The following is a 24,371-nucleotide window of genomic DNA, read 5'->3' on the forward strand; positions in this document are numbered from 1 at the left end:
CCAACGACCAACGGTCAGCAGCCGCCATCGACGCTATGCATCCGGTTGAATTGATTTCCAGCTATGAAATGGGATTTTTGCTTTGTCATACCCTGTTCTTAGATGTCAAAAAAGAGTATATTATATATTTTTAGATATCCGTTCGTCCGTTCTCATGCGTATGGCTCATGCCTGCGCTTGTCAAAATAGTAAAATATTCTTTTTGTCACACCTACAAACGTCTCCTCTTATCAATGTAACGAGTTGCATAATTCGTCTGCAAATTTAATCTAAAATATTCCCAAAAATGCAATAGCTTGGACTTTCCAAGGAGCTGACCCAAAATAAGCAATAAGATAAAAGATTATCCTTCATACAGCCGAAAAAACTGCACAACATACTTGGTATTAGCTAAACTCTATCATTTCAAATCCTGAGGCTTCCTTTGGCGAACATCTTTTAAGGAAAGTGGCTTTTGACTGGACTTAGGTCATACAAGTTGCTGTAATAGTTTACAAGATACCAAGGGTATTCTGATTTTCTTTAATGTCCGTTATTTTTCAAATCTCCTTCAATGCCAATCAACAGATTATGTCCACACTATTTTTCACGAAAAAAACAGAGTATTTCCAAGTCGTTTGGTTTTGATGTCAGCGTTCTTTTCTTAGTTAAGTTTTTTTCGTTTTTTTTTTTTTTGTGGGGGAGTGGCACATGTAAATGGCCGACTGTAATTGTAACTGTAACTGTGACTGTGTGCCTCTTCCACGTAATTAACTTCAATTGAGTTTTGGGGCATGCTGCCAGCGGGCTGTTTGGCTTGTTTGCAGGCGGACAAAGGCGGCCGCTGCTCATTAGGAGCAGAGCCCAAAGAGGTCACATAAATTGCGCTTAAAAAGGCGCAAATTGACAGGCGTGCAGATTTAAGATGCCAGTTTGGCTCCCGAACAAATCCAATTTCCGAGCGTCAGTTTTAAGACTTGCGGCTTGCAGCTTGAGGCTGAGGTTGCACGTACGCACAACACTTTCAGCGCCAGTCGCCCACAACAGAGCGCAGAGCATAGCACAGCACAGCACACAGGAACTGGACCAGGAGCTGGTGCAGGATCAGGTCATGTCGCGGTCATAAATACAACAATGCCGCTGGCAGCAGAAGTTTGAGCCGAGTGTCGCCAGCGCCATAAATTTGAGCGCAAAAACTCACGGATTTATGTTGCAAGAACATGCGGCAGCAGATAGCAAAGCGGTTCATAACACAAATGTGCGAGAGAGGAATATATAGTAGGGGCGCCAGGGCGTGTGGCGGGATATATCCTGGTCTTGATGGCCGTGCTAGGCAAACGTAATCCACTTTAAAGTTTGTCGCCGCTTTCATTTGTGAAATGAACACGAAACGCGGCCTCGCGCTCGCCGGTCATGTGATGCGAGTGCCATATCCTTGCGGATATCCTTCAGCAACTGCTTCAGATACAGTTGCTGCTGCTGCTGCTTCTTTTTCGTTTTTTCTAATTTTTTTCTTCTGTTTTTGGCAACCATATGCATCGCCTGGTCTTGCTTGTCGCGCTTACTTGTGGCATATAGCCCGACACGACTTCTTATCCAATTTGCATTTAACGCATTTTTGGCCAATCTTACAGGCTTCGTTTAGGACAACCACCAAATCTATGGCACTCTCTGCCTTGGCTTCTGCTTAGCGTCCTTCCCTCCCTCTCTCTCTCTCTCTGGCGCTGTCTCTGCTCCTGGTTTTGTTTGCAAATCCCATTTGCATTTAATACTGATGACTGTCCGTGAAATTGAGACGCGTTCGCTGAAATTAATAAAAGCGCCTGCCAAAGCAGCTGCCAGTTAGCCAAGCCAAAATGTTGGCCCATCGCACCACCGCGCCCGAGGGAACCGAACAGAACCGCAAGTAAAAATGTTCAATAAACGTCCGGCCAAGTGCTGGCAGCCAACCGCAAACGCCTTCAATATGGTTGAAACTCTCAAACGGCAGCAGTCAATTTTGCATTTTTAGCCGTTTTAGCCATTTTAGTAGCACCAGCAGCAGCAGCAGCTGACTTTGACAGCGACTGCCCGCCCGCTGGCCGTTAGTTAGTTTGCGGTTCGCTTCCAACTCATGTGTTAGACAGGGTTACGTTCTGGGCACCAATTAAAATCACGAAAATTCTCCCACTATCCCATATCCCAGATCCCAACTATGCCAGCTATCCGGCTCGTCCGCCCTCACACTGGGTAAACACTATTGGAGCAGCTGCCCGGCAATGGGCCGTTGAGCGGCTGGGCGGCGGGGCGGCGGGGCGGAGGGGCGGAGGGGCGAATGGGCATGTCGAGGTGCTTTTTGACAGGCCTAGGTATTAATTAGGTTGTTAATTTTGCATTTGGCGTGCGTCGTTCGCTATTCCCGTGAAAAACGCAGCGCCCGTAATGACACACGTGGCACGATGATAAATCTTGCGGCTTGTGCAACAGCAGCGAACACATGTCACAGTTGCTCAGTCTCCACATTGCTACCGCAGCAGCTCCCGGTTCCGTTCCCGCTCCCGCGCCTATTGCCGGGCACCTGTCTCAATTAAGCGTGCAAATCGCGCCCATGTCAAAATTAAATGCCGCACTCTAGAAATAAGATCTCGGGGAGTCAAGATCTAAAGGCGTTGCTCGACAGAGATGCAGAAAATGATGTAGCTATGGTCCCAGATATATATCTACATATATGTGGCTCATCCATAGATAGCATCATTTATGTCAACATTCTCGTTGCGGTTGCGGTTGTGTGTTGCTTTGAACACGTCTCAGGTTGATTTTCCTATCCGCCTTCCTTCTGAAGGAATTTCCGCATAGTCGTCAAATAGTTCGTGCTATTTGAGAAAAGTTTTAATGTAGAAAAGTTGATGTATCAAGTATTTGAAATTTGTCATAGTTAGCTAGTCTAAGATCAATTTTTATAAAAATTATAAATATAAGAAGGTGGGGTGGGAAGCACCATGACTGACTATTGTATCCAGACATCTTATAATGTTTCATAGCAAGGAAAGTCTTATTTTTTCGGGTTGACTTCTAGTCTGAGAGTTTATATACCAACGGGAGTTGGCCAAATTTTACAAGCACCTTTCAGCTTGCGCTGTGTTTTGATCAGCAAAAAGTCAGCCAGTTGGGGCAAACCGCTTAAAATATATTTAAAGATAAAAATGTCAAACAAGGTATTCCCTTTAAGTTATATATTTAACCTTAGTTTACGGTTTGCTTTTTGAGACATCAGCATTCTGATTTCTTCTGAATTTATTTGTAGTGTTGACATAAATTGACTTAATAATGTTTGAAATATTTCATCAACGCCTCCTTAATTAAAATTCGCCTAGATATTGCTAAGGAGTCATGACAGGCCGCAATTGACAATTATTAAATACAGAGACGGGACTCTATATACGCACGTATAAATATAGCTATTTACGAATGTAGACTTGCTCAAAAAACTATATTTATATGTAAAAAAAGAGAAGAAGAATTATTAAAACACATGTTCTCATCGCTGCCAGTGAAGCAGTCAAATCTTTAAATCAGATATGAATGCCGAAATGCCGTGGAAACTTAATGATCTGTGCCTAAATGGAGAGCCAGATATGACAAGTAAAAAAAATTTATGGCACTAAACAACAACAATGACAACAAGAAGTCGCCCAAAACTAAACAACCCTCCGCCAACAGTCTCCGATGGCAAGTTTTATCTCAGTTCCAATACGAGGAAATTCGCACAAATCACGCAAAAATTTTGCACACTTAACGTGAGAGATGCGCTAAGGGTGACAGACGGGTGGGGTGCGGTATTGTGCGCGTGTGTGTGTGTGTGTGTGTGTGTGTGTGTGTGTGTGCCAATGTGGAGTAGCCAAGGCCAGGCGCCGAGGGTGAGCCCAACTGATAAGAACGTGCAGCCTAATGCACCGTGGCTTTCATGATGGAGTTCGACAGCGGGCAGCGGGCTTCAATTTTGCACCAATTTCCGTTTTCCTACGCCAAATAGACAACAACAACAACAACAACAACGTCAATTGGGGCAGCCAATAGTCCAAGTGGCAACATTTCAATTGGGCAAAAATTGAAAACTCATAAATTTGAGCGGCGTTTTGAAATCGAGCAGCACGGAAATGCGCACCATGCGTGTCCAATTATTGAAATACGACTTTAATTGAATTTCAATAAAATGTTCAGCATTTTGCATTTCCTCGAAAAATGCATGCAACTGGGGAAATGCCACCGGCTCATGTTTATTTATGGCAAATGTTAAAATTGTAGCAATAGCAATTGTTTTTATCCCAGCATTGTTTTATTATATGCCAAAGCCATTTACCAGGCCGGTTACCACAGTTTCTAGTTGCCCGCCCTTTTCTATATGCCATACAATTCGTTGTTTTCATTCAGCAAGGCCCTAAAATTGTTGTTTAGAATATGAATAAGTACACGGAGAAAAAATTAACACGAGCACAGTTGCACGAATATTTTACTGAACTATATATAAATATAAGCTATGAATATTGTTTGGTCAAGTAACAGCAGAGATAACACCGACGGCTGCGGACATCATCCAACAGCAGAAAATAACAATCATAATTACAGCCTAAGAGCAAATAGTTTTTTTTGCGCGCTCTTTGTAAGCTGCTGTCCACTCTCCTTCTGAATTGCTTTGCTTGCATTGCTGCCCTTCGCTCTAACCGGCGAGCGTCTTATTGGAGTTTCGTTTCGATTCGCTTTACATATTGTTATAACCAGTCAGTCTTTCGTTTTGATCGCAACCTAGGCACAACTAATTCGAGTTGGCTGCCAAGCAACAATTTAAAACTTATAAATTCTAATAAGTGCCCTGCGCGGCAAATAAATCCATTTGAAAACTAATCTAAGTGTTTGAATTTCGCTGCACAAGCAGTTAGAATTAATTGGTTGCAAAAAAGCTTGCAACTACACATTTTGGTGACCCCGACGTGAATTTTTCTTTCTTTCATTTTTTCTATTTTTTCTTGTACTTCGTTCTTGTCGTGTCAACGGACAGTTATCAGTTCGGGCAAAGCTGTGTGGTGAGCCGTTTGCTTGCGCATCTGCATACAGTTGGTTGTTATACATAAACGCCGTAGCAAATCCCCGCTAATCGTTGCGCGCTATAACCCGCTATACGCTATCTCGCTCGAACGAACACTTGCGCGATCAGACTTGTATTGTAGTTCGGCTGTGTGAACCTTGTTGTGCGCTACATTCATAATGTTTGATGAAGGTGCAAGTGCAAATGGAAATGATGAGGCGACATCAGCTAGTCAAGTGGCGGTTGGAACCCAGGCTGCTGTTTTTAAAATAAAGATCAAGAATTTAACTGATCGACTCAATAGATTGTCCTCGGAACTTGATCCCGCTCGACTTCGCGATGTTGATGACTACGAGCTGCAAGATTACATAAGCATGGCATCTGACTTGCAGGCGAAATTTGAGATAGTCTGTGATGGTTTGTTGGAGGTGGATCATGCCAGCGTTGATGAGGATCTTCAGACAAGTTTTGAGTCAACTATTAGGCAGCTACGGCTGTCCCTTCAACGCGAGCGCGGAAATCGAAGCAAGGTTCAGCAGATTCCGCATTGTTCCACCTTCAATTCAGCCGCAGCCGATGACTCGCGTTCTACCTTTGTTGTTCCAAACCACTCTCGATTGCCTCAACTTAAATTGCCGGAGTTTAGTGGAGGCTACACAGAATGGGCCGATTTCTCGAACCTGTTCACCACGGTCATTGACAAGGATCCGTATTTGACCAACATTGAAAAACTCCAGCATCTACGGTCATGCCTTAAAGGAACAGCGCTGGATACAATTCGCTCATTGGAAATTTCAAACGCAAATTATGCTGCCGCTTTAGAACTGCTTGATAAGCGTTTTAATAACAAGCGTCTTATTTTTCAGGCACACATCTCTGAAATTTTGGGTTTGAGAAAGGTGGACAAGGGCGCGACTGCACAGCTGCGCGAATTTTCAGATAAGCTCAACTCTCATCTACGTGCTTTAAAATCGATGGGCAGTGTGGAACAGATCGCCGGTTGCGTCATAGTACATACGTTGCTGCAAAAACTAGATAGCGTTACGCAGGCTAGCTGGGAGGATGATGCGCCGTTGGACGTCATACCATCATGCGAGCGGTTTACAACCTTCATAGAGAGGCGTTGCCAAAGGCTGGAAAATGCGGATCACGCTACGGCAATGTACACGCCTAGCTCCCAGGTGGGCCAGAACAACAGTAGTAGAAGAACGTTTGTAGTGACTAGGAATGGAACGAGTGCTTGTGTGTTTTGTGAAGTCGCAGGCCACTCTATTTATAAATGTTTGCAATTCGCAAATTTATCGCCCTTGCTGCGCCTTCACGAAGCCAAGCGGCTTGCGCTGTGCCTAAACTGCCTGCAAAGGGGACATCAGCTGAGAGTCTGCGGCTCCAGCGCTTGCAGAGTTTGTGGAAGCAAACATCATAGCTTGTTGCATCTTGGCAACACAAGCAGTCACATCGCTGCTTCTAGCCCAAACAATGCTCAAGATACCGAAACTTATTCGTCATCCCAAAACACCTTGGCGGCACTTTTATCTTCGCCTCTCACTACCGCCCAGCATCTCAAGCACGATGTGGTCCTGCTTGCCACTGCCGTCATCAACGTGAAAAATCGCGCTGGCTCCTTGGTGCCTTGCCGTGCGTTGCTCGACTCTGGGTCGCAGTTGCACATCATCACCTCTCGTCTTGCTCATCAGCTCCAGCTGCGCAAATTCAAGTCAACAGCAATCGTCTCTGGCATTGGTGATGCAGCATTTGCGTCCGATGGGTTTTCGGTCAACATCAATGTCAAATCTCGAGTGTCGGAGTACTCCACATGCATCCCGGCCTTGATTGCACCATCCATCACCGATAATCAGCCTGGCTTCACTCTTGACCCTGCATCATGGAACATTCCATCAAATATACAACTAGCTGATCCTGAATTCTTTAAATCTCAGCAAATCGACATGTTGATTGGAGCCAGTCTGTTCTTCGATCTGCTATGCGTCGGCCAGATTAAACTAGCTGCTGGACTGCCGATATTGCAAAAGACTCGCCTTGGTTGGGTGGCTACGGGAGGTGCCTCACATGCTGGAAAATCATCATTCATGGCCATGAGATCAATGGAGAATCCAGATCTGCTGGTTGACTCGCATCTGCAGCCTAATACACAGATTGATGAATTAATCCGTCGTTTTTGGGAATTGGAATGCTGCACCGACCCTGAGTCCTTACCAAACAAGGAGGAACGCGACTGTGAGGCACACTTTCAGGCCAATTTTAAACGTCTGTCGACTGGCGACTATTCAGTTCGTTTACCGCTACGTCTAGGCATGTATCCGCTGGGTGACTCCTATCAACAGGCGGTTCGTCGATTCCTGAACTTAGAAAGAAAACTAGACCGTAATCCACTATTGAAACCCCAGTATGCAGCATTTATCAAGGAGTATCTTGACTTGGGTCACATGTCACTTGTTACCTCAGCTGCACTGGGCCAATGCAAGTACTACCTGCCACATCACTGCGTGCTGAAGGAGGATAGCACTACAACCAAGCTAAGGGTCGTGTTTGATGGCTCAGCAGTTACTACCTCTGGACACTCGCTGAATGATGCACTGATGGCAGGTCCTACCATCCAACCGAAGCTGTTTTCGATACTGATGCGGTTTCGTACATTTGCAGTCGCCCTGACAGGCGATATATGCAAAATGTATCGATGCGTACGAGTCGAACCCGCAGACAGTTATTTTCAATGTATCTTGTGGCGTGAGTCTCAGCATCAGAAGATACAGATTTACAAATTAGACACCGTCACCTACGGCACAAAACCAGCATCGTTTCTCTCAGTGCGAGCTATGCACCAACTGGCCATGGATGAGCAGAAAACTTTCCCTATTGGCTCTGACATTGTTAAAAGAGATTTCTACGTGGATGACCTCATTTCTGGTGGTAGCTGTGTTCAAGAAGCAATTGAGATATTGAAACAAACATCTGGACTACTCGCCAAGGGGAACTTTAGGCTGCGCAAATGGTGTTCTAGCGACACATCTGTACTCCAAAACATACCGGAAGAGGATAGAGAAACGCTGCTTAAGTTTGACGATGGCAGTGACATCACGAAAACGTTAGGCCTCGTTTGGGATCCCGCTTCAGACTGTTTCCTTTTCTCCTTCTCTCCACTGAGGTTGCCCTCCAGACTGACAAAACGGTCAATACTCTCCGCAATTGCTCGCTTTTACGACCCCCTTGGTCTTGTTGGTCCCGTAATAACAAAATCGAAAATTTTTATGCAGGATCTCTGGAGAGAAAGGCTGGACTGGGATGAGAGCCTGCCCGTACACTTAAGCACAGCCTGGGTCAACTTCTGCGCTGATTTTGAGTATACTCAGCAATTCCAGTATCCCCGTCGAGCACTCTCATCAGACAGTACAGTGGAGATTCACGGATTTTGTGATGCCAGCCTAAGCGCTTATGGAGCATGCGTCTATACAGTCTCAAAGTGCAATGGCAACACCAGCGTGCGTCTCTTATGCTCCAAATCGCGTGTCGCGCCTGTGAAAACCATCACGGTACCAAAGCTGGAACTCTGCGGAGCTGCATTACTGGCTCAACTTCTCAGCGAAATATGCCAAATGAAAGTGTTCGACTGTCGGTATTACTGTTGGTCAGACTCTGCCGTGACTTTGGCTTGGATTCGCAATGATGCTTCGAAATTCAATGTTTTCGTTGCCAACCGAGTCGCAGCCATCCAAGAGCTCACCACTGGAATGGAATGGCATCATATTCCCACCGAATTAAACCCGGCGGATATAATTTCACGAGGAGCGCTGCCTAGTGAGCTCTTCCGGTCTCCATTATGGGCCCATGGTCCGAGTTTTCTCAGTAAGGGAAAGGAAGAGTGGCCTGCCTCCTGTGTACCTGTCGAATCCTTACCAGAACTTCGACACAAGGTACTCCTCGGAACTGCAGCGCAACCGGATCTCTCGATTGGTTGCAAGTTCATCAATTCGTTTTCCAAGCTGCAGCGGGTCTTTGCTTATGTTTACAAATTTGTAAATCGAATCCGAGGAGCTGAACTAACCGTTGACCACTTGCATCATGGCACACATTGGTTGCTGCGGTCAGTGCAAATGGCTACTCTCAGCGATGACTACAAGGCATTGAAGGAAGGAAGGCATGTCAAACCGTCTAGCTCAATGGCCTCTCTTGCACCATTCCTTGACGACTTCGGCCTACTTCGCATCGGTGGACGGCTGAAAAACTCGTCGTTGGACTTCTCAGCGCGACATCCGATTATATTGCCCCGTCAGCATCCTGTGACGCGAGCAATCATAGTTTACTTTCATAAACGAAACTTACACGCTGGACCTCGCGCTTTATTGTCTTCGATTCGGCTCCAGTACTGGCCCATTGGCGGTCGAAAAACAGTCTCCAGTATTGTTGCCAAATGCATAATCTGTTTTCGTGCCAAGCCACGATTGGCCGAGCATATAATGGCAGACCTACCAGCTGATCGTCTTAATACATCGTATCCCTTTATGGTCACTGGCGTTGATTACTGTGGACCATTTTACTACAAGAACGAAGTGCGCAACAGGCCACCAGTGAAATGCTATATCAGTCTGTTCATATGCTTCGCTACAAAGGCGGTGCACTTAGAGCTTGTAAAGGACTTGTCCACAACATCGTTTCTAAACGCCCTAAAACGTTTCATCCTGACTCGCTCTCGACCTTCAAGGATCTGGTCTGACAATGCGACAAACTTCGTAGGTGCCAAGAACGAACTAGCAGATCTGAACCGCCTGTTCCTGAGAGACGAGCATGTCAAGGCCGTTAACGAGTTTTGCCTAACCGAATCAATTGAATGGTTGTTCATCCCTCCTCGCTCTCCGCACTTTGGTGGACTATGGGAAGCCGCTGTGAAGACTGCTAAGCACCACTTTTATCGATCTGTTTGCTCTTCCATTTTGGATTTCGATTCGCTGCGTACGCTCGTCTGCCACATCACGGCAATTATTAATTCTCGACCATTACTTCCACTTTCAGAGCATCCAGGTGATCTTGACGTCTTGACACCCGCACACTTCCTGGGTACAGCGCCATCTTCATCATACATTGAGCCCGATCTAAGGCAGCTTAACTTCAATCGGCTTAATTATTTTCAGCGCGTCACATATCTCCAACAAGTATTCTGGGCCCGTTGGCGCGAAGAGTATTTGACGCTTCTTCAACAGCGCTCCAAATGGCGCACTCCTCAGCCTGGACTCTCCATTAACGATGTTGTCCTTGTAAAGGATGAGAATCTACCGCCGCTGAAGTGGCCACTCGCCAGAGTGCAAGAGCTGATCTCTGGATCTGATGGGGTATCCAGAGTTGCTGTGCTTCAAACTGCGACTGGAGTCATACGTAGAGCTGTACGAAAGCTGTGTTTGCTGCCCAAACAGGATGATGTTGAAAGCCCTTGCCTTCCAACGGGGGGAGAATGTTTGGTCAAGTAACAGCAGAGATAACACCGACGGCTGCGGACATCATCCAACAGCAGAAAATAACAATCATAATTACAGCCTAAGAGCAAATAGTTTTTTTTGCGCGCTCTTTGTAAGCTGCTGTCCACTCTCCTTCTGAATTGCTTTGCTTGCATTGCTGCCCTTCGCTCTAACCGGCGAGCGTCTTATTGGAGTTTCGTTTCGATTCGCTTTACATATTGTTATAACCAGTCAGTCTTTCGTTTTGATCGCAACCTAGGCACAACTAATTCGAGTTGGCTGCCAAGCAACAATTTAAAACTTATAAATTCTAATAAGTGCCCTGCGCGGCAAATAAATCCATTTGAAAACTAATCTAAGTGTTTGAATTTCGCTGCACAAGCAGTTAGAATTAATTGGTTGCAAAAAAGCTTGCAACTACACAAATATGTAAAAAGCAAACCATATAAATAAAAAGAAAATAACAAAATAAAAACACCTGAAGAAATGTTCTGTTGTAAAATTAAGAAAGAGCTTACAATTCTTAATAATTTAAAGATTTGAAAAAAAGAAAAGATAATTACGAACCTAGAATACATACCAACGTACACTTATTCATTAACCGAAATATGAACTAAGATAAATGAAATCTCGAATAAATAAGAATAAAAATATGAGGAGGTACTTGAAAAGAAAATTTGCAAAGATGCCGTGGAAATCTGAAAATTTCGTATGCTCATAAAAAGAGCAAGAGAAAAAGATTCAGAACTGTGGGTAATTTTCATTCAAATACTGTTGAGAAAAGAGGACATTTTCAGGAATAAAAAAAAAATATTTGTTTATAAACTACAAACTCTTTGGTTATTTGAATATGACTTTGGTATGCAACCATTTTGATATGTGTATGCATCATATAACTGTGGTGATATTTGTCTGCACATAGAACCTGATGTCATTTGCAATTGATTTATTGCTCTGATATCATCAATGGGTTCTGGCCGTGCCTGATTTATGACGATCTGGCAACACAAAAGGTAGCGCACAGTCAAATGTCAGCACAGTCCAGTGCACCAACAATCGAACTAAGTAAATGCGCATTAAAATAATCATAATAATAATAACAATATATATATTTTTTATGCCGAAACTTACCTCAAACATGGACAAAAGTCAGCCAGCTGCAAAATGTCAGCGTTGCCACCCGCGGCGCTAAACGCCGTTGGCTCTGCCAGTGTCTCTGGCCAAATCAAGGGATTACATGGAACCAACGAGCAACTACAACAATGGCGGGCAATCCACATCGATGATTGAAGGTGGAAGAAACGGTGGCAGGTCCACCGCCTTTTTGGGGTGGAATTGACTGGAAACCGTTGGCATTGGCAAAGGGTTTCGGTATCGGGCATAGGTATTGGAGTAGGACAGGGGCAGGCGGTTTAAGGCCAGTGACTGACAGCGGCGCATGACAAAAGTCACATGCCCTGCGGATTAGTTACACCTTTTGCACACATACGTGGAAGGGCGGCGTAGAGGTGGAATACGGTTACATTGTTGCTACCCGCTGAACTGTGCACAGTGAATGCATTTGCCGTTCCTGCAGCGTGCAGCAAGGAGAGGGAAATCGAGTGCTTGTGAATGTGCCATGATTCATATCCCGTTTGTGCAGAGATTAACGCTAATGGCGAGGGCTGTTCGCAAAATGTGGTATATGTTTGGGATGCTCCATGTGAGTCGAGACAATAGCGAAACCTTTCAGCATAATTGAATTTGGCCATCACTTTCACCTACTTAAGCCCAGCATGAAAAATAAAGGAAAAATGTCACTGATAACTAAAACAAATATTAGCCAAGCGTAACGCCAAGCGCCAAGACAAATGTCGAGCGTGTCAACAGTTCATCGGGGCGTCAATTACTTTGCATAAGCCAAGCGCAGTCAAGTCGAGCCGAGCCGAGCCGAGACAAGCGCCTTCTAATACAGCTAATGAATTTTAAGTGTTACCAGAGCAGCTAAAGAATTGGCATTGGTCTGTCTGGAGAGTGATACGTGTGCGTATGACTTAATCTGGTCTAGGGCCGCTTAGAGATGCGCCATCTCTCCTCATGTCCAAGACGCCGTTGAAGCCAACTCGTGGACGTGGATATGTGTATTTATGGAAGGCCTAGCACTCGCTAGATATTATCCGTTTATTTATTGCAGTCGTTAACATATCTTAGCCTCACTGGAGTTTATCTTATGTATGTGTGGGGAGGGGGAGGAGAGTGGGGCACAGGGGCACATCTTGTGGCTGGAAGTTAAATGAGCCAAGCTCTTGGATTGGGACTGGGTCGTTCTAAGTGATATTGTTTAGTTTTTGCACGATTTCTAATTTACAGACTCAGATTGGATGAGAGAGTGAGCCAGAGAGGGAGAGAGACAGAGAGAGAGAGAGAGAGAGAGAGAGAGAAAGAGAGTGCAAGTGAAAGCTGTTTGGCTTAGGGAAAGGGAGCGAATTGCGTTATGTTAAGTACGTGACAAATTTTCTAATTTTAAGTGTATTAAAAACTTATATGTGAATATAGAGTATTAAGTGTAGAATTTAGCTTAAAAAGAAACACAAATTTTCTGGTCAAAGTAAACTATATTAATATTGAATTCGGTTTGGCTCCCAATTTGCCCTGCTCCAGCTGCAGTTTTTGTCAATCAATAATGAAGTTCTTCGAAATAAATGCCGTCACATTAGAGCCAATCCCAAACCTATTTAGAAAGACATTTGCACATGCCTCTGCACACACGCAACCCGAAATGAGAGCCTAACCCAAAGCAATCTGTAATTGCCTCAGCCACTCGCCCACTCCTACACCACCCAAAAACTAACTCGTCAGGTTCAAGTTGAGGCTCAGAACGCTGAAAGATAATGATTAATTGTCAATTTGGGTCCAACAACAGGCTGATGGACACATGGCTAGTGGACAGTTACCTTAAAAGCCATGCAACAACCGGAGCATCCGGTTTACTCTTATCAGCATCACGCTGAGGACTTCAGCTGCAGAGCTGGACGCCAGAGATGTCCATCATCGCATGCCAAGTGCAAAATGTTGGCCAACTGGAGCTGGTCCGAGCTCCGACTGACTAGCTGACATGTAGAAATAAATGTACTAGAAAATTACCAACTTATGTAATCTTGGTTGGCATCATTTATCAAGTGGACGTTTTGCAATTTTTCTTACTTTTGCAGGACGGCATCAAGAAGTCGATGTGACGTGAACGTTAAGGTTGGCGGTGACTTTGACATGTGTGGGCCGACAATGCACAGGAAATTGGCATTTGATGTGGTCATGTGGTCTTGCGGTGTCTGTCTGTGTTAGGGTATGTGGCTATTTGTCATACCTTTGCCCCAATTTGGGTGGCTCGCCCAACTAATTGAAATAGCCCGAAACTCGTTTAAATGTAGATATAAATGTTTTGCTTTTTCTGTTTTTGTTCGTTGTCAAGCAATATAAATACAAAAAACTGTCATAATTATGAATGTCCAAATTAACAGTTTATTGAGCTGTAAGTACAAGTTATCAGATACTCCAGTCCAGTGTGTTGTCCATCTTTGTCGTGGAAAATGCTCAAGTGGTCTGTGTGCTGATTATGAGTAGCCAGCACCTGCGGACAACTTTCAATTCAAAGGAGGACTACACCACCATTCTCGACAGCCTCAAGCAGGAGTTTGAGCAGCGCTGGCAAGCCCAAGAACCGTCGCCCTACACCAACCTAGAGAGCTATGTGCAGCGCGCCGTTCTTGGCAATGGCAGCTTTGGCACTGTAGTGAGTTATCCTGTCCCCAAAGCCTGTCCCTATCTTAATATATCCACCCTCAACCCGCATATGCCCGCCTGCAGTTGCTAGTCAGGGAGAAGAAGGGCAAGAATTATTATGCAGCTAAGATGATGAATAAGGAGGACCTGGTGCGACTAAAACAGGTCAATCACGTTCACAATGAGAAGACCGTATTGAACTCTGTACGATTTCCATTTCTGGTCCATCTAATTGATGCCACCAAGGACTTTGATTATCTGTATCTGGTGTTGCCGTTTATCAATGGCGGCGAGTTGTTCACCTACCATCGCAAGTGAGTGCTAACATCAACTTGTCTAGTCCTGCAATTATAGTCACAGTTTTTCTCCTATGCACCAAGAGTGCGGAAGTTTAATGAGAAGCAGTCCCGCTTCTATGGGGTCCAGGTGCTGCTAGCCCTCGAGTACTTGCATCATATGAGTCTCATGTATCGAGACCTTAAGCCAGAGAATATTCTAATGGATGCTCGTGGCTATATCAAAGTGACAGATTTCGGCTTTACCAAGGTAAGACAACATTTTATTGATATCTCGAAGAATTTAATCAAAGCATTCATTCACAACGTTCATTCAGCGCGTGGACAACCGCACCTCGACGCTTTGTGGCACTCCAGAGTATTTGGCGCCAGAAATTATTCAATTGAAGCCGTATAGTAAGTCCGTCGATTGGTGGGCATTTGGTGTATTACTTTTTGAGTTCGTGGCTGGTCATTCGCCATTTTCTATGCACAATCGGGACGTTATATTGATGTATTCGAAAATATGTTTAGCTGAGTATCGTGCACCCTCGTTCTTTACGGGCCAACTAAAGAATCTGATTGACAATCTACTGCAGGTGGATCCCTCCAAGCGGTAAGCACTCTGGATATGATTAAGGACCGCATTTCAAGCACGCTTCTTCAGTTTAGGTAACTCAACCGAAGGTTCTGCGGATATCAAAACTCACCCATGGTTTCAAGGCGTCGATTGGTTTGCAGTCCTCAATCAGGAAATTAGTCCGCCCTATATACCGACCGTGTCTAATATTGAAGATTTGTCAAATTTTGAAAATTTTGAAGCTAAATCAAAATTTAAGTCAAAAATAAATCGCCATCCCGAGTTGTTTAATAATTTTTAAACGTTGGTCCTCCTTAATTTTATTCGTTTATAAACAAGCTCTTTATATAAAACTATTCGTCATGACTGACTAACTGATTGACTGACTGATCAAAGCATTGCCCAAAGCATAGGAGCTAGCAAGCTGAAACCATAAGGGGTTTCGGGGGAATTCAATCAGCATAAGTATCAAAATCTTAAGTATGAAGCTTTTTCTGCCTTAAACTAATTTTTATAGATTTTTATTAAAATGCATTTGAAGGGTGTTTCGCAGTTTTTGAAAAATCCATCTCTACTTGGTGGAAATGAAGGTCAGGGATTTGGTGGGTGATGTATCGCGTTCCAACTCATTTCCAAAAATCTAGAAAAATCATTTGAGAAGTGTTTCACAATTTTCGCAGAATTCAAGCTTCTTTGGTAGAAACTCGCTTCCAAGATTTTAGGCGCGAAGTTTTTAGTTGTGTCCGATTTGCTTCAAATTAATTTTCAAAGCTCTACATAAAAAATTAAAGTAGACGTGTTTCAATGATTTGGCAAATTCCAACCGCAACAGTGGTAAATTGGTGGAAACAATTGTGTATGACAATTGTTTATTTACCGTCCGATCAGTGTCAAAACCATTTTGAAAGCTTTTTGGGAAGACTTTTTTTAATACGTGCCGCGCGCAAGGCCGAGTTATGCACACAATCCCACACAATTTGCTCAGGGTATAATTTAATCAAGTTGCCCATGTTTTTTGTTTTAAATAACTAGTTAGCTTATGGGTTTAAAGTCTGTAGAAAATATTCGAAATTGTATCAGATTAAATTAAAAGTTGTATATTATTGAAAAATCGAGTTGATCAAAATGGGGCGGCAATCAGTTTTGGAGCCACAGTATTTTAGTCCAAAAGTTGACTACGGTGTCATCTTGGATAAACTGAAGGATGAGTTTAACAAAAGGTTTTCCCGCAATACACCGTCACCATCGTGTGGTCTCGACAACTACATAATCAAAGCCACTCTTGGAGCCGGCTCATTTGGGAAGGTGCAGTTAGTCAAGGAAAAGGACACTGAAGAGTATTATGCTTCGAAACAGCTAAGCAAAGATCAGATCGTGAAGACAAAACAGGTGATGCATGTCATGAGCGAGAAACGGGTTCTCAACGCGATACATTTCCCGTTCACCGTCAATCTGATAGCTTCATTCAAGGACAATGACAGCCTTTACTTGATTCTGCCGCTACTGCTTGGAGGCGAACTGTTCACTTACCATCGCAGGTGAGTGATATAGCTATATTATCGATATATTATAGGCCAATTATCTAATCTATGTCCCTAGAGTTCGCAAATTTAGTGAAAAACAGGCGCGCTTCTATGCGGCCCAGGTGTTTCTGGCTCTGGAGTATCTTCATCATTGCAGTCTACTTTATCGCGATCTGAAGCCAGAGAATATTATAATAGACAAAAACGGCTATCTGAAGGTCACGGACTTTGGATTTGCAAAGGTCGCTGGTGCAAAAGAAATTTCAATTGCACTAAATTAACTAACTAAGCTCCTTATATACATTTCAGAAAGTAGAAACGCGTACAATGACGCTTTGCGGCACTCCGGAGTATCTGCCGCCAGAAATTATACAATCAAAGCCTTACGGCACCAGCGTGGACTGGTGGGCTTTCGGTGTTCTTATCTATGAGTTTGTTACCGGTCATTCTCCGTTTGCATCCCACAATCGTGACGTCATGGTTATGTACAACAAGATCTGCGAGGGTGACTACAAAATGCCCAGTGCATTCACTGGGGCGTTGCGTCATCTGGTGGATCATTTGTTACAAGTGGATCTCTCGAAACGGCAAGTCAATCGATCCTTTGTTAATGTGTACTCTCTAGAAACTCTTCTTGCAGATATGGCAATTTAATTGGTGGCAACAAGGATATCAAGAATCATGAGTGGTTCAAGGAGGTGGAATGGATAGCGTTGCTCAACCAGACCATAGCGCCGCCCTACTTACCAACTATATCGAATGCTGAGGATATTTCAAACTTCGACAAGCATCCTGAGGGTAAACATAAGCCGAAGGCTAAGACCATGCGGCATGAGGAAGCTTTCGCTGAATTCTAGTTGGGAGTTCAACCAAAAAAAAAAAAGCAAAATTCAAAGCCTGTTAAATATTTTACCACTGTGAATTATGAAAGAAGGCTAAGGCCATGCAACGTGCGGTATGAGGAAGCTTTCGTTGTCTTCTAAAGGAGAGAATTTTCATTCCAATCAATGTGCATGCATAGAGTAATCAATTTTTCAGAAATAAAGTTCGGGTTGTTTAAGATTGTTATGCTAACATGAGCTATTTGTATCAGTCTGTTGTGGCTTTGATTTTGACACCCCCACACATTCACTCCACTGGAGCAGCCCCTTTGCCAGTTGGCGTCCACATGTGTTCATTACATTTTCACGCCGCAAATGTCAACGTCGCCCTCCGGTCAGGGGCTGGTGGTTGGGAGTATTCTGAAATTCAACTTGTTTCGGTTTAGTTTTTCTTAGAAAACAGCTGGCGCAATTGAAAATTCTAGCGATTTCCCACACTTGTTGCCCGCGGGAAGACACATTTTTAATTCGGCGAACTTAACTTGTAATTAGACTTGAAGCAGAACCATAAATCTTCCAAGACGTGGCGTGACGCTTTGTTGAAATTATCATCAAGCTAAATGTTTGTCTTTGATGCATTTGGATGGATTTATGGCCATTTGGTTTATTTATGTGCCAGGCCCAATAGCTAGTGGGTGTACTGGATGAGGTAAGGGTATCTTAAAGAAATTTACATATTACGATTGGGTAACATGTATTTAACAAGCACAAGGCGGAATAAGTTATCAATTTTTTAAAATATCTTTTTCCATTTCCATTATATAGATATATTTCGATTTTAAGATTTAGTCGACTGTCATTAGAGCTAGTACATGAAATTAGGTTGTTTTCGTATTGTATATACAGATTAAAATTTTGTTTCACTTTCCATTTAAGGGTGGAGCCTTGTTTGCAGCGGTAGCGTGTCGCTGGGTATTTCTAAGACGAATACTCCCATTTAGAGCACTTTCACTTGTTATTCATCACAACTGATTGCTTGAGCTGAGGGTGTCTTTGCTTATGAAAACTGCACTGTCTAACAAGCAAAAGAGACGACTCACTTTTTATTCATCCGACAACTTTTGTATGAAAATTATGTTAAACAATGTTTAAACGAGTTGACGGCAAAAAAGTGAACACAAAAAAAGCGCTTATAAATCTTTTATACCTTTCGGTGGTCTTCTGCATATCTTTCAACATTGATTTATATGCAAGACTTAATAAAAATATAGCGAGCGCCAGACAAAAACTAGACGCCAGCCTGGCCCAAAAATACCTTAGCAAACCAGCCAGCGACTCCTTTGTCCAGTGGCTAACAAAACATGGACCCCCGCCTGCCCACAGTGCGGAGTATTCAAGGGAAAAACTAAAAAAAAAAATGTTATGATTATCATAATTTTTGTTACGTGAGTTTTCATGTGGAAAAGATGAAACATCATCGTCTACTCGGCTGGCGGCAGCAGAAGCAGCAAGACGAGGCGCTGGTCTACGTTGCTGGGCACAAGCACAGCCCTGGGGTGGCAGTCGTCATCACTATAATCATGGCACGCATTTACTCCTGTTTTTACCTCTGGCTTTTGGCGCCCGCCAGCCTGGCGCCTGGAGCTCCCCCTCAGGCCACGACGCGTCCGCGTCCTCGTCTACGTCTTCGCTCAAACACACATTTTTAGCATTGGATGTTTGCTTCTCTGCTTCTCCGCTGCTCGGTTGGCTGTGTGTGTGCTTCGAAGTATGTGGAACCTGACTGGCCACCTTGGCAAATGGCAAAAGAAGACATCATGCATTCTAATGAGACTTTTAATTGCAGCCCATTGACCACTTGAAGAGAAGGCTGTCAGATTCGCCAGGGCTGCCAGCAGGGGCACGTGTCGGATGCGCCGCGCTTTCGCTTGAGTAGCCTGAGAATTGATGGAACTCGGAGCTAAGTCAACAAAGCAGACACACGGCGCATAAACATAGCCAACCCCTGGCCCAAAAACCCTTACCCAAACCCAAGCCAAATGCAATGACAAATTCGCTGCACGGAAATTAGCGATGCCCGCCGCCAGATACATTTCATATTACAGACAGACAATTGAATCCTGAGGGTTGATCTTCCTGCTTCTGCTGCGGCCTTTGTTGTTGTTAGCAGTCAGCGAGTAAGCGAATTAATTGTTGTTTTGATTGCGCAGCAAATGGACGCCGAGTTCGCTAGACTGCCTCTGCTCTGCTCTGCTCAAGTGGCTGGGAAAATCAAAACCGGCCTCATCGGGACCAAGAGCTTATTTTCCTTTTCCGTTTTTTTTTTTTTTTTTTTGGGAAATTAAAAATCTCTTTTATTGCTTATGGGCACTTAGGAGTATGGTAATTGCATGCAGCGCATCGGTGAAAATTCGTTACGAAACTTAATAGCTAGCGATCCATGGGAGAGACGATCTACGACTGCTCCAGCTCCACCTCGATGGAGACGGGCGGCAGCTCATCCTTAAACTCGGGCGCGTAAACCTTACCGGAGGCGAGGACAAACTGATTTTTGCAGTCCATTACGAAATAGACGAACGGGCGATTTACATCGAAAAGCTCTACGCCCGGCTCGGGCTCAGGTTCGGGCACTGGCAATGTGGCAGCTGCTTCGGCGGCAATCGGTGAACGGCCCTGCATTGTGGCCGCAGACAAGGAGTTGGCGCTGCTGCCGCCCTCGTCCACGCGCACATTGACAAACTGCACGATCTCATCGACATGTACGTCCTCGTCCTCGGTAAGGAGACCCAGCTGAGCCTCGGTGCGGGAGAAAAGACGCTTTAGGCCCAGCTGCTGGAGCATGGCCTCGGAGCGTGAGGTCTCTTCCACCTGGAACTTAGGCAGCGTCACATGCAACTCCTTCAGCTGCATGTGCTCGCGTGCATATTTGTAGTCGCTGGGCTGCAGCTGGGCAATAACCTCGCTGAGGCCCTCAGGCTCATTGGGCAGCACAATGCAGAGACTGTACTGAGCATTCTCGTACGGCACTGAGAGCAGACGTGCCTTCAAGTGAGGCAGATCGGTCACGTTGTATTTGCCACGCGCATGCATCATGGGCGTCTTCACGGCATCTTCGTTTGTCATAAAGAAGAACTCATCGCTGCCATCGCGCAGCTGATAGAAAGGCTGAGCCCAGCTGCCGCGATAGTAGAGTCCGTTGAAGAGCAGCATCTTGGACTTGGAGCCAAGTTCACGACCCGTTATGGAGTTGGCGCTCAGTGCTGAGGCAATGTCGTCCTGTCGGAACAGACTGCGTGCGCTATAAGCCTAAGGGGAGGGGGCAAGAGTATTTAGCTGAAAGAATCACAATTAAGCTACCCAACTGAGACATACCCGAGCCACTGTGCTCAGATGCGACTCGAGCGCAATCATAATTTCATCGGCACCCTCCTTGACCATTGACTTGACAGCATTTTCCAGTTTCTGCAGGGGTAGACGCACCTTCTCGGGTTCACCGGCGGTCACCTGGTTGCCGCCGTTGCTCGGCTCGTTGAGCAGCTTGCGCAGCTTTTCATCCTCCTGCACCGTCTCGTTCTCCTCGTCGTTTGGATTCTGTTCGGCATCGCTGCGTTTGTTCTGCTGCTTGGCTGCAACATTTTCCTCAACGGTCAGGGCAATTTCAGCTGGTTTTTCTAGTTTTTCCACTGGTGCATCGGTGCTGCTGCTGGCTGCTTCCGTTGCCGACAGCTCGGTGGTCAGCTGCTCCCGCTCCCGTTCCTGGTCACGCTGCAGCTGTTCTGCAGCTTCGGCCAATGCAACTGGTTTTTCCACATACTGCTTGTCATCCACCTCACGATCGAACTTGGATGCCTCCTTGTTTAGCACCTCCTCGCCATAGGTATCACTTGGCACAAGGGGAGCATCGTCGTCCAGGTTAATGCGCTTCAGTGTCTCGAAACCGATGACATCTTTGCTGTTGCTTGGCTCTGTGCTGTCGACATCGGCGCCACTGCCCTCCAGCTGCAGCGAGGTGTTGGGCTCACTCCAGTCATACTCTTGCCTATTGATATCCTTCACCTCGACGTAATAGTGACGCTGCAGCAGCTGCTTGTAGTCCTCGCGCACACTGTTGTTGCGATAGACATAGAACCATGTCTGGAACGATGGCAGGGCCACAGCTGCATCGCGATTCTGATAGCTGCCCAGAATGCGCTGAAAGGCTGCTCTTAGATCCTGCCGCTCCTTGGGAAAGCCAAAGACCTGACCAAACTCCGCATAGGTCTCACCCTCTGCAGCCTCCGCCAGCACGGCCAGTATAGAGGCCACGCCCAGCGGCGAATGCACCTGATTGGCATCGATATCTTTGTTGTGCTTCAGCAGCTGGGTAGCAATCAGCTGGGAGGCCTCACTGGCAAACATGCTGGGCAGTGCATCCTCCTTGGTCGGAGGAGGTGGCAGTGAACAAACTATGTTGGCACAGGCCAACAGCGGTAAAAGGCAGAGCGCAGCTTTCATTTTACGAGACGTTGACGATCGCGCCTGAAACGCGAATGAAGCTCAAGAAAGTTGGCCAAAGACTTTTTATAAAAGGCCAACCAAGAATCGGCGTCAACGTTCAGAATCGACGTCGACGACGACGTCGACGCCATCGTCATTAAAACTGGTTACAAAGTGGCCTCAGCAGCGCTGACAAATCCCACAAACATTGGGCCCAAAGTCAGCGCTTATGCTTGGGCCCCAAATCCATGGGCAATTGTTAAAGAAAGTCGCGCTCCGAACGAAAGTGGAAGTGGCGTGGGCACCAAGTGCTCCCCACAAATGGGTCAAGCAAATAACAATCAATATGTAAATGTCAACACCAAACAGAAGAAAAACCGCGCTCCATAAGTTCAAAGTCATAGAAATGTTAACAGGTTTCCCACTTGGTCTACGTGTTGGGCATTTGATTTGCTAGCTTAGCTTGGGGCTAATTGGCTTTTCATGTTGTTGTCGCTGATTGCCTCACTGTACAGTCATGTGCCTCACACACGGATTAAGCAATCTATTCAAAAATTAGCCATCAACAATGGTCCATGGTTCGTGCTACATCCGAGTCGCAACTGTGTTCTATGGCTCTACCTGGGCACGCTTAACCCAGTTTCAATGCAAATTGTCTGGAATGAAACATATCAGTAGATACGCTCCGACCAATTCCACTTGAAAACCGTCAACACAATTCGAGGGCACTGAACTTGGCCGTTGTCAGAGCGAGCGTCGGCGCCGGCGCAGTCGTCGACTTGGTTCTGATTACCAAATGCGAAAAGCGGGCGAAAGCGAGCAGAACGTATCGACGTCGGCGTCGCTGTTTCCAGCAGCAGCAGCAGCGCCAGCTCCAAGCCTGGTACCAGGTGTGAGTCGCTAATAAAATGTTAAATTTAAACGAGCTTTAGAGGCTTGCAAACGAGTTTTTATCCACTTAGAACAAGACTCACACAAAAGTTGCACAATTGCAATTGTTGTTGGTGGGGAGGGATATTGTTGTCCGGTGGGAGGGGGCACGTCTTGTAATGCTGTCAGCCAGGGGCAGCGAACTCTGTGTAGCTACACGGAATACAACCCGGCAGCAACTCTTATGCAATTTATTTAACAAGCAGCACAATCAATTCAACTGATATTCTTACAGATTAATTCGCTTTCAAGTGTGCTGTTTCCGACAATGTGCATAAGCAAATGCTTTGAAATTCGCTAAAGCGAAGGGAATAGCACCAAAACACAATGTTGGGTAGCACTTAAATATTAGCTTGTATATATGTTGGTATATAGTATATGGTATATAGATCTAGTAAAATGCTGTCCACGTTCTTATCCAAAAATATTGTGCTTTAAAAGCAATCTTTGCAAATCTCACCTGTTTTCAAACAAAATATAGATATATGTTCAGCATTAATTTTTAAGAAAAAGCTTTCAAAGCACATGAAAGCTTGAATTAATTTACGGCGCATAGAAGCTCACAGCTAGCTTAAATACATGAGCCAATTAAGCTCGTTAAAATCAGAGGAATGCTTACAGCCAGAATAAATAAGGCTATTAATAAAGCACATTAGCGACACGTTCAAGCTTACATCTAAATTTAGAACAAGATCCAGATAAGCTCATTTAAGAGAAAAAAGTCTTTGAGCCAGAAATCTTTGCAATCATATGAAAGCAACACTAATCAAATGGGATAAAGTTCATTGAATGAAGTCTTAGATTTTCTAAAGCTCAATATTTGAAAGAGTATTTAAGTAAGTATTTAAGTTAAATCAATTCTCAACTGTCTTGTTGGCTGTCAGGAAAGCAGCCAGCCGTCACCTTAGGTCAGGCCCCTTTATTTTAAAACAAATTCTTTTGTATATTTGTTCAGTACATAAATTCAAGGGCCCAAAACCATAAATTAATGAATGCGTCGAGTGGCGAGTTGTTCTTTGGACACTTTCTTTCCAGTTTTGGATGAGAATCAAACCCCACAGGGACGCCGTTTCGGATGGGACATGCATGTGCGAGTATGTGTGATACCATTAGAAGTTATTATGGCAAACTACGAGAATGTCGCATAAATTAACAAAATAGTGCAGGACACAACACCTTCCAGTGTTGTAAGACGAGGCACAAACAACACCGCGGGGACACATTAAAGATTTTCTTTGGCCAAAAGTGGACAATGCGAGTAGTTTGCATAGTTTTGGGCCCTGATAATGTAGATGCCATGACTAATTGTTTGATTTACGCAAATGTGCTGCCATCTTGGCTGTGTTTGTCTGGGCTGCAATTAAGCATTAAAGCTGGCAACTCCTTCGGCAAACAGCCGCTGGCTTTAATGATGTCCTGTTGCCTGCTGCCAGCTGTCAGCTGTCAGTTGTCAGTTGTCAGTTGTCTGCTGTCATAAATCGGGCAATACATCAGCCGG

General features: G+C 44.9%; 4 protein-coding genes across 7 annotated transcripts; 3 read left to right on the top strand and 1 right to left on the bottom strand.

Moving 5' to 3' along the window:
* Positions 1-4,492: 4,492 nt before the first annotated feature.
* Positions 4,493-10,863, top strand: LOC116652104 (uncharacterized). Its single transcript, XM_032440002.2, has 2 exons — positions 4,493-10,009; positions 10,070-10,863. Exons 1-2 carry the CDS (start codon positions 5,221-5,223, stop codon positions 10,519-10,521), a joined length of 5,241 nt encoding a protein of 1,746 aa, XP_032295893.2. The 5' UTR covers positions 4,493-5,220; the 3' UTR covers positions 10,522-10,863.
* A 3,083-nt stretch (positions 10,864-13,946) lies between these two features.
* On the top strand, positions 13,947-15,425 carry Pka-C2 (Protein kinase, cAMP-dependent, catalytic subunit 2). Of its 4 annotated transcripts, none has more exons than XM_002054044.4 (5): positions 13,949-14,278; positions 14,353-14,582; positions 14,649-14,814; positions 14,882-15,159; positions 15,211-15,425. In XM_002054044.4, exons 1-5 carry the CDS (start codon positions 14,102-14,104, stop codon positions 15,422-15,424), a joined length of 1,065 nt encoding a protein of 354 aa, XP_002054080.1. In that variant the 5' UTR covers positions 13,949-14,101; the 3' UTR covers position 15,425. The 4 variants fall into 4 exon arrangements, 3 of the variants coding, with proteins under 3 accessions (XP_015027020.1, XP_002054080.1, XP_015027021.1); XM_015171535.3 differs by having other exon boundaries at positions 15,216-15,425; XR_011416185.1 differs by lacking the exon at positions 15,211-15,425 and having other exon boundaries at positions 13,947-14,278; positions 14,629-14,814; positions 14,882-15,022.
* Positions 15,426-16,175: 750 nt separating this feature from the next.
* On the top strand, positions 16,176-17,720 carry LOC6629484 (cAMP-dependent protein kinase catalytic subunit 2). Its single transcript, XM_002054043.4, has 4 exons — positions 16,176-16,661; positions 16,723-16,888; positions 16,956-17,233; positions 17,287-17,720. Exons 1-4 carry the CDS (start codon positions 16,249-16,251, stop codon positions 17,501-17,503), a joined length of 1,074 nt encoding a protein of 357 aa, XP_002054079.1. The 5' UTR covers positions 16,176-16,248; the 3' UTR covers positions 17,504-17,720.
* Positions 17,721-19,783: 2,063 nt separating this feature from the next.
* On the bottom strand, positions 19,784-22,004 carry Spn100A (Serpin 100A). Its single transcript, XM_002054042.3, has 2 exons — positions 20,840-22,004; positions 19,784-20,773 (listed from the first exon to the last, which is right to left on the bottom strand). The coding sequence occupies exons 1-2, from the start codon at positions 21,959-21,961 to the stop codon at positions 19,922-19,924; spliced, it is 1,974 nt and encodes a 657-aa protein (XP_002054078.1). The 5' UTR covers positions 21,962-22,004; the 3' UTR covers positions 19,784-19,921.
* Positions 22,005-24,371: the final 2,367 nt, after the last annotated feature.

Source organism: Drosophila virilis, chromosome 2, assembly GCF_030788295.1.
Source record: "Drosophila virilis strain 15010-1051.87 chromosome 2, Dvir_AGI_RSII-ME, whole genome shotgun sequence".
Lineage (NCBI taxonomy): Eukaryota > Metazoa > Arthropoda > Insecta > Diptera > Drosophilidae > Drosophila > Drosophila virilis.